Source organism: Musca domestica, unplaced genomic scaffold (genome assembly GCF_030504385.1).
Source record: "Musca domestica strain aabys unplaced genomic scaffold, Musca_domestica.polishedcontigs.V.1.1 18, whole genome shotgun sequence".
In the NCBI taxonomy this organism is placed as follows: Eukaryota; Metazoa; Arthropoda; class Insecta; order Diptera; family Muscidae; genus Musca; species Musca domestica.
This window is the reverse complement of record NW_026712238.1, coordinates 13,927,374-13,938,121: the sequence shown is the minus strand read 5'-3', so window position 1 is coordinate 13,938,121 and position 10,748 is coordinate 13,927,374. Positions and strand designations below refer to the sequence as shown.

Below are 10,748 nucleotides of genomic sequence, written 5' to 3'. Positions count from 1 at the left end.
GGTATTTAGAATACTTTATCTGCATTTTCCAACGGATTTCACTGGCATTTGCAGTTTATAATGGCACTCGTTACGTTTTTTTTTTTTTTTTTTTTTTTTTTTTTTTTTTTTTTTTTTTGGCACATGGCAGAGGTTATCAAAAATAGTCCGTATTTAACGTTTTTTATTTGTTTAAAGAAAGGCTTATTTTTAAATAAATCAAATATTTATACAATTGTCTATCAAATTTAAAAAAAGTCTTGAATATAATTAAACTTTTTTGTATGCAGGAAAAACCAAGAAAAATAGGGAACGTGTAAAAACAAAACAAATAAAAAAGTATCGGCCGGTTTTGCCGACAGATGTATACCCTTAGCCAATGTTCAATTATTTAAAGAAATGTTGACTTCTGTTATGACTATTCCAACTTTTGACCAATATTGTCCATTGCGATATGCCAAGTTTGGACTATATTAACCACTTCCTTCACTTTACATGAGTTATGTGATAATTTTTAGAAAACGTTAAGATGTACGTGAGGTACCAGATATAGTCGACCGATAAAAATATTGGTATGGCCATAATTATAAGAACATCGATCATTTTTATCCAATTTATGGGAAATCATCGATTCCATATTCATCTCAGGTTTCTGGTTGAGAGACATATATTTAGATATTGGAAAATGTAAGGAACCGCTGACTTGTTTCGCAAGTTATGACAGATAAAAGCATTGAAAATTGTGACCTCTTGTGTGTGGGGTACCAGAAGGGGTTCGCAGGTATACATAATCTTCACAACAGATCTTGGGTTAGCAAAAAAGTTTGTATGTGTGAAATTTGAAGAGAGGTGGATGGTTATTATTTTCGTTTTTTGTAAAACTTTGACCTTTGTGGAGAAGGTACCAGAAGAAATGGTCCGATCTCTACCATCTTTACAACAGACCCTGTGTTGATAGAAATATTGAGATGTGCCAAGCCTGAATGAAATCGGACGTTAATTTCGTGTTGTATGAGCTTAATGGATATTCAAAATTTCGACCTTTTGTGGGGGAGGTACCAGAAGGAGTGGACCGATATATTCCGTCTTAATACCAGATCTTGGGTTAATAAAATTATTGGGATATGTGAAATTTGAAGACAATCCGACTGCTACATCATATTTTGTAAGAGTTGTAATTATTCCAAATTTTGACCCTTTGTGTGGGAGAGGCACCTGATGGCGTGGATCGACATTATCCATTTTTGCACCTGACCTAAAACTGACGCAACTGTTAGGATTTGCGAAGTTAGAGAAAAATTGGATTATCCTTTCTCTTTCTGTGCCAAAAAAATATTTTTTGAAAATTTCGACCTTTTGTGGGGGATGTATCAGAAGGAGTGGGCCAATACATTCCATCTTCACACCAGAGCTTGGGTTAATAAAATTATTGGGATGTATAAAAATTTAAGACAATCGGACTCTTACATCACGTTTTATAAGAATTGTAATTATTCCAAATTTTGACCCTTTGTGTGGGAGGTACCTGATGGAGTGAACCAATATTGTCCATTTTCGCACCTGACCTAGCACTGACGCAAATATTAGGATTTGCAAAGTTGGAGCAAATTCGGATTATCCTTTCTCTTTATGTGCAAAAAATATATTTTTTGAAAATTTCGACCTTTTGTGGGAGAGGTACCAGAAGGAGTGGACCGATATTGCCCATCTCAGAACTCAATTGAAGTTTGACAATAATATTACGATGTACCAACTTAGGATCAAATCGGATGCTCCCTTCGAGAGTTATCGTGCGCACCAGCCAGCCAGACAAACAGACGGACGGACATCGCTAGATCGACTCCAAATGTCCCGAAACGGATTTGGTCCAAAGAGACCTAGGGTCTAAAACCGTTGTTTCGATGAGGCACGTTTTGGCCGTATCAAATGATATATACCCTCTGTAGCCATATGGCTGAGGGTATAATTATGACACATAAATAAAGAATGAGAGTTCCTGCATTATACTCACTACTGTTTTCAAAACTATTCCCTGCTATAGTAGTTTTTTTTCTGAATACCCCTAATACGCACATTTCGATCATGAATGAAGTTTGAAACTGGGTTAAGATTAACACTAACCACACAGCTGATAACGAGAACTTACATCAATGAACGGCTCTCAATTAGTTAATTGAATAAAATAAGAGAAAGCGATAATAATTTTCAAAATATTTCTCTTTGGCAGCAAAGTCCGCCGACCTAGACAGGCAGCAATGTTGTTTGAGAGAGTCTCCATAGCAAACACTTAATGAGTACTTATGTTGAGTGCCGCCTTTCTATTGATCTAGTTGCAGTCTAACTGGCATTGTGCGAAGACGTCGTCGTCGTCGAGCTGTTGGCGGATCGTTGTGTTTATTATTTTTAACGTGTCTCGACTAAGAAATAGAAAAATTGTGCCAATTTTTTTTTTTTTTATAAATTAATTATAAACAACCAAACACACACACGCACTTTTTAGCAAAATGAATACCTTGGCTCTAATAGCCTTTGCATTATGGGCTCTGTTTATGCGTTGCTTGCCCAAAATTATGGAATTCATAAAATTGAGGCAATGGTCGTCATCGATACCGGGTCCAACGATAAGTGAACTCATTGAAAATGTTAAAAAAGGACGTAAGTTTTGAATGAAAAAAAAAAAAAAAACTAATGGAATTTGTGAAATTTAAAAAATTGCATAAAAATATAGAGAAACACAAATTATAACAAAACAAAAAAAATTTAAACCTCAATTGAAACCAGTTTGTTAGCTACTGTTTACTCGTACACACATTTCCCTTTGATGCTGGACTTTGCTATCAAATAGACGCTATGTTATCATTAACTAAACACTCATCAATCGGGGTCTAAGTCACAACATTATGTTTTGTGTTTGGTGATAGTTGTTGACTTAAACACGCGTATGGAGTGAGCCTACAGCACTGCACATATGTTGAGCAGAGGTCTTCTCAAATAAATTATCTAACATTGTGATATGGGTTATAGTAGCTCACACTTATATTGTTCTCGTCACAGCCAATATCAGCATAGTTATCAAACAATAAATGTTTACTCCTTCAGGTACGAAAATCTTATCAGTCGTATTTGTGCCACCAAATTTTAAAAAAAACAACAAAAATCGGTATTTTTTCATTTTTGTTTGGATAAGTAATAATTCGAAAAAAAAAACTTAAAATAGTAATTATCCAAACACAATCGTTATTTTGTTTGTTACGGCTCAGGTTTGGCACAAATTCGAAAATTGAATAATTACCGAGTTTTGACTAAACATTTTGAAGCCGAAAACTATTTGAAAATTCTAAATATGAATAATAATATTTTTATACCCTCCACTATACATACATAGTATGGAGGGAATATTAAGTTCGTCATTCCGTTTGTAACTCATCGAAATAATCATTTTAGACCAAACAAAGTATATATATTCTTGGTCAGCGTAAAATTCTAAGACGATTTTGCACTGTCCGTCAGCCCGTCTAAACGAATTAAGATAGGAAGCTAAAATTTTGCATACATCTCTCTTTTATCTGTTGGTAGATTAAGTTCGAAGATGGGCTATATTGGCCCCCTATATTCGGTATTTTGATGATGTTAGCCATATTTTTCAATGGAATTGTCTGAAATACCACATAAGGAGTCCCTTGTGAGTACTTTATACTTCGGAAGAGAATTATCTATATAGGTCCACGATATGGAATAGCCCCCTTATAACGGTACCCCCCCCCCCCCCCCCACATTATTCGGTATTTTAATGATGTTAGCCACATTTTCCAATGAAATTATCTGAAAATCCACAGAAGGAGTTCTTTGTGAGTACTTTACCCCCAGACATAGATTTGTCTATATAGGTCCACAATATCGTATATCCCCCCATATATCGGCTCCTTCCGATATTAGGTATTTTAAAGATTTTAATAGAAATTTTAAGGGATTTTATTTTTTTGAAAATTTTCTAATTCGTTCCAAATAGTGAAGGTTATTCAAAGTTTTGCTCGGCCGAACTTACAGTATTTTTATTTGTTAATATATATACCGTATAATAAAAATACCGTATAATAAATACCGTAAAACAAAATACCGAATATAGGGAGGTACTTATATATGGGGTCTATACGAAGACCTGGACCTGCAGACAATTTTCTGTCACAGACTGTAGTTCCCATTACGAATTTCAAATACCAAATTTGAAACAATTCCGGTGAATAATGTCGCTATCATCATCAAAATACCGAATATCGGGAGGTTCCGTTATATGGGGGCTATACGAAGACGTGAATCTGCACAGACAATTTTCTGTCTTAAGCTGTAGTATCCCTTTCGAACTTCAAATACCAAATTTGAAACATTTCCGGTGAATAATGTCGCTTAAATCATCAAAATACCGAATATCGGGAAGTACCGTTATATGGCGTTATATGAAAACGTGGACCTACATGGCCCATTTACAAACTTAACCTGTCTACTCGGAAAATAAACATGTATGCAAAATTTTAGCCTTCTATCTCAATTCGTTCGAAAGATAGCGTGATTACAACAGACGGGCAGACAGACAGACAGGCGGACAGACAGACAGACAGACAGACAGACAGACAGACAGACAGACGGACATCGCAAAATCGACTTAGAATTTTACGCTGATCAAGAATATATATACTTTGTTGGGTCTGATATGAGTATTTCGAGGAGTTACAAACGGAATGACAAAGTTAATATACCCTCCATAGTATGGTGGAGGGTATAAAAAGGTAATTTTTTGCTTGTTGGGCCTTTTAAATAGTTTCGGGATACATTTCAAGTCACCTTGTAGGTTCTAACTTTTACAGACTACTAAAATATATTAAACATTTTATAATGAGATTTTTTGGTCTAGCTACTTGATCTTTAATCACGAGAAGAACCTTGATCTTCTTTCCCAGTTTCAGTTTGGTGCCTGCCCAAGGAGAACTTCCATTGAAACTAATTTTCCCTATAGGCTCAACGTTTGACCGCGGACAATAATATATTTTAAGTCACATTTTATGGTCTCATTATTTTATTGGTGACCAGGTCTTCAATTGATTTATTTTTGCAGTTTGGCAGAAACAGTACTCATATTGGCCAACCTATAAAAAATCTCATCCATACAGTGTTTCGTGGTAACTTCGGCACATAGGTGCCGATTTCTTCTTTTCTTTTTTGTACAGTCCGCGATTTATGTTGAAGAATCTTCAAAAAAAAAAAAAATTCAATGGAGGGTATATTAGCTTTGTCATTCCATTTGTAACTCCTCGAAATATTCATGATAGACCTTACAAATTATATATATTTCGGATCATTGTAGAATTTTACTACGCCGATTTAGCGATGTCAGCCTGTCTGTGTGTGGGTCGGTCTGTCCGTCTGCCTGTTGTAATCTAGCTATTTTTCGAATTGATATAGTAGGCTAAAATTTTGCACACATGTGTATTTCGCAGGCAGGTATGTTCATAAATGGGCCATGTCGCTCCACCTTTTTGTATAGGCCCGATATAACGGTACCTCCTCATCAGTTTTTTATTTTAGCCACATTATTCACCCGAATTGTTTCAAATTTCGTATTCGAAGTATGTAATGGGTACTACAGCCTATGCTACAAATTTTGTATGCGGGTCCCGCGTCTTCGTATAGCCCCCATATAACGATATAACCCTTCTCCGGCATTTTGAATTGTTTCAAATTTCGTATTTAAAAATCTTAATGGGTTCTATGGCCTATGACAAAGAAATTACTTATGCAGGTCCACGTCATCGTATAGCCTTCGCATAAAGGTCATCAATTAAACGGTAATTTTAAAAAATTTTCAAATTCCTTCCAAATGGTGGAGGGTATCGGCCGGGCTGAACTTAGCTGTTTTTTACTTGTTTATTTATTCCCATGTGAATGTATTTTATTCAAACTTCTCTTTTGTTCATTGCTTTTCAGAAATCCTTTCATGGTTCAAGGAGCTGCGTCAGAAACACGGTTCCACATTTCGCATTTGGTTTGGTAAAGATTTGATGGTATTCTTTACGGATCCAGAGGATATTAAACAGCTGTTGGGCAACAATAATCTGCTGTACAAGTCAAGCAATTATAAAATTGTAACTCCCTGGTTGGGCAATGGTCTTCTCACCAATGGGGGCGAGTCATGGCATACTAGGAGAAAGTTCCTTACACCGGCATTCCATTTTCGCATTTTGAGCGAATTTAAAGAACCCATGGAGGAGAATTGTCGAATTTTGATGAGGCGTTTGGATGAAAAGGTTGAGGGTGGGGAATTTGACATTTATCCGTATATTACACTGTTCGCCTTGGATGTGATATGTGAGACGGCCATGGGCATTAAGAAGAATGCACAAATGCAATCGGAATCGGAGTATGTGAAGGCGGTGCAGCAGTGAGTCTAGAGATTTTATTTATTTTAGATTTTTCTTTAAAAATGTTTGGTTATTTTCAGAATTTGCCATATTCTACACAAGCGCTCATTTTCGTTTTGGCAAAGAAACAACATCTTCTTCAAATTCACCCAAGATGGCCGTAAACGTGATGCCTGCTTGAAGATTCTGCATGACGAAACGGATCGTGTCATCAAGCTGAGGCGAAAAATGTTGGAAGATTCCAAAATCACAAGTATGCTAGAGGCCGAAAAATCCTGCGATAGTTTTGGACAAAAGAAACGTTTCGCCTTCTTGGATATGCTGCTGATATCCCAAATGGAAGGTGTCCCCCTGACCGATCGTGAAATACGCGAAGAAGTTGATACATTTATGTTTGAAGGCCACGATACGACAAGTTCGGCAATTGGTTTTGCCATCTATTTGCTATCACAACATGCCGAGGTACAAAAGCAGGCCTATGAAGAAGCTGTGGCTTTTGAAGGTCGGGAAAAGGAATCAATGCCGTACTTGGAGGCAATTATAAAGGAAACTCTGCGTTTATATCCCTCGGTGCCATTCTATTCGCGATCGGTCAAGGAAGATTTACAGGTGGGACAAATTACGGTGCCGAAGGGTGCCAGTGTCAGTATTTTATCCTATATGGTGCATCGCGATGAGCAGTACTACCCGGAGCCCGAGAAATTCGATCCATCAAGATATTTCAAAAATGAAAAAGATCTACATCCATTCAGCTTTGTGGCCTTCAGTGCCGGGCCACGTAATTGCATTGGTGAGTTGGGAATGGGGGAAAAGGGGAAATATCTTTAAATGGAAATACGAGTTTTTCCAAAAACAAAGAACTTTAAATCCATCGCTAGTTTTATAAAAAAACGTTTTTTATTAGTGAGAAAAAAATGAGAGAAGTTAAGTTTGGGAAGAATATTTTGAAAGTTTCTAAAAAAGCCACTTGTTCTCGTCTATATCCGTAATTTGTTATACCCTCAGGCATATGGCAACAGGGGGTATGTATTATAATAGCGCCAAAACGATATATGATCGGACCAAAACGTGTCTCATCGAGATTACGGATTTAGACCCTAGATCTTTGTCTGTCTGTCTGGCTGGTGCGCACGATAATTCTCGAAGGGAGTATCCGATTTGAACCAAACTTGTTACATCGTAATACTATTGTCAAACTTAGATCGAGTTTGGAGATGGGCAATATCGGTCCACTCCTTCTGGTACCTCCTCCACAAAACGTCAATATTTTCAAAGAAAATAATTTACTGTGCAGAAAGAGGGAGGATAATCCGATTTTGCTCTACCTACTAACCTAATATTTGCAAGTGCGAAAATATGCAAAATCGGTAAACTCCATCAAGTTCCTCCCCACAAAAGGGTCAACATTTGAATAATTCTAACTCTTATAAAATGTGACATCATAACTCTTATAAAATGTGAGGATATATATCGGTCCACTTCTTCTGACCCCTCCCCTAAAAAGGGTCAAAATTTTGAAGAAGTTCACAAAATATGAAATTCATATACTATTCTATTCAAACTTGCAACATATCAATATTTCTATGAACACCTGTTACAAAGATGGTAGAGATCGGACAATTCCTTCTGGTATCTCCAAAGGTTCAAATCTTTTAATAACCAAAACGTTTCAAAAATTCGAAATAAGCATTCGGTTCTATTCTTACTTCATACATCCCATTATTTCAACTAACACAAGATCTGCTGTGAAGTTTGAATATATCGGACAACTGCTTCTGGTACCTCCCCTAAATTTTGAATATCCATGAAGCTCATAAAACGAGAATTTAACATCCGATTCTATTTGGTACCTCCCCTACAAAGGGTCAAAATTTTAAATAACTAAAATGCTTATAAAATCCGAAATAAGCATCCGATTTTCTTCATATTTCACACATCCCATACTAACACAAGATCTACTGTGAAGATGGGATGTAACGGTCCACTCCTCCTCCACAAAGGACCAAAATTTTGAATATCCATGCAACTCAAAAAACGCGAAATTAACATCAGATTCCATTCAGACTTGCCACGTCTTAATATTTCTATCAACACACGATCTGTTATAAATGTGGTAGATATCGGACCACTCCTTCTGGTACCTCCCACACAAAGGGTCAAAGTTTTGAATAACCAAAACGGTTATAAAATCCGAAATAAGCATCCGGTCCCATTCATATTTCACACATCCCATTATTTCTACTAACACAAGATCCGCTGTGAAGATGGAATAAATCGGTCCACTCCTTCTAGTATATCCCCCACAAAGGGTCAAAATTTTGAATATCCATGAAGCTTACAAAACGGGAAATTAACATCCGATTCCATTTAAAGATGGTAGAAAGATCGGACCATTCCTTCTAGTATCTCCTCCACAAAGGGTCAAATATTAAATAACCAAAACGATCATAAAATCTTCATGTTTCACACATCTCATTAATCCTAGTAACACAAGATCTGCTGTTAAGGTGGAATCTATCGGTCCAATCCTCCGGTACCTCCGCCACAAAGGTTCAAAATTTTAAATATCCATGAAGTTCATAAAACGCGAAATTAACATCCAATTCCATAAAGACTTGGTACATCTCAATATTTCCGTCAACACAAAATCGGTTATATAAATGGTGGAGATCGGATCATTTCATTTGGTACCTGCCTCACATAGGAGATTTGTAAAACAAAACACTCAAAGAAAGTGAAATAAGCATCCAACTCTCTCTCAAATTTCACACATACAAACATTTTTGCTAACACATGATCTGTCGTGAAGATGATATATATCTGTGAACACCTTCTGGTACCCTTTTAAACAAGTCGGTGATTCTTTACAACTTCCTATAACTAATCAATCTAAAACCTGATATTAATATGGAGTTTATAATTTCGCATAAAATTGAACAATATTTTTATCTGTATTAGATGAAGTGTGAAAATGGAATATTTCGGTCCACAAAATCTGGTAGAACACGCACATATTAAGATCTTCTTAAGATTATCACATATCTCATATAAAGGTTTAGACTGTATTGGTAACATAGTCTAAACCTGGCCGTTCACAATATTTATATCATATTTATTTAGATCCGATACGAAATGGACAATATTGGGCCATTCTTTCGGAACCTACTCCATAGAGGGTCAGCAATTTTAATAATCGTAACAGGAGTCAAAATATATTTAAATAATTTATTATTATTATTTTTATTATTATTGTTATTATTATTATTATTATTATTATTATTATTATTATTATTATTACTATTATTATTGTTATTATTATTATTATTATTATTATTATTATTATTATTATTATTATTATTATTATTATTATTATTATTATTATTATTATTATTATTATTATTATTATTATTATTATTATTATTATTATTATTATTATTATTATTATTATTATTATTATTATTATTATTATTATTATTATTATTATTATTATTATTATTATTATTATTATTATTATTATTATTATTATTATTATTATTATTATTATTATTATTATTATTATTATTATTATTATTATTATTATTATTATTATTATTATTATTATTATTATTATTATTATTATTATTATTATTATTATTATTATTATTATTATTATTATTTATTATTATTTTTTTTTTTTAATAATGGAACTGACATTTTTTTGGTTTGAAATGTATCGATAATATTGCATTTTTTCTTCAAAATTTATGATGAGGTCCAAACTACCAAGCAAACCTCAAAACAATTCCACTGAGTCACTCATGGGTCTATAAAACATATCAAACCTTTAATATTTAATTTTTTAATTTTAAATAATAAAATTTCCATTTCTTGTTTTAGGTCAAAAGTTCGCCGTGCTGGAGTTGAAGTGCAGTCTCTCACATCTTTTGCGTAATTTTGAATTTCTACCAGCCAAAGATTTTAAACCCAACCCCTTGCCGGAGCTGGTAATGAAGAGTGGAAATGGTATTAAAGTCTGTGTTAAACGTCGCTGAAGAACTCAGTTGGCATTGGTTTTTGAAACGTTGTAATTGTTGGCATAAGTGCCAAAATGTGAAGTTATATTCCAAACAAATGTAATTATGTATTTAACATTTAAAATATTATTGTGTATGAATGAATGTATGATTATTTGTTGTATTAACAAAATAAATAACATTTTTTATTAATTTATCTATTACAAGGGTTCAATATAAAATGCATTTCTTCTTAATTTAAATATATAATTCTACATATCTAGGCTCTTGGAAACGGAATCAAAATAAGGGTCTTTGAATTGGAGTCAGTAAACTTAACTTAAAACAAGTAAGCAAAGGCTAC

At 34.4% G+C, this 10,748-nt stretch overlaps 1 protein-coding gene across 1 annotated transcript; it reads left to right on the top strand.

Moving 5' to 3' along the window:
• The first annotated feature begins 2,320 nt into the window (after positions 1-2,320).
• On the top strand, positions 2,321-10,513 carry LOC131800446 (probable cytochrome P450 4s3). Its single transcript, XM_059120962.1, has 4 exons — positions 2,321-2,634; positions 5,959-6,412; positions 6,473-7,182; positions 10,269-10,513. Exons 1-4 carry the CDS (start codon positions 2,484-2,486, stop codon positions 10,421-10,423), a joined length of 1,470 nt encoding a protein of 489 aa, XP_058976945.1. The 5' UTR covers positions 2,321-2,483; the 3' UTR covers positions 10,424-10,513.
• The last annotated feature ends 235 nt before the right edge of the window (positions 10,514-10,748 follow it).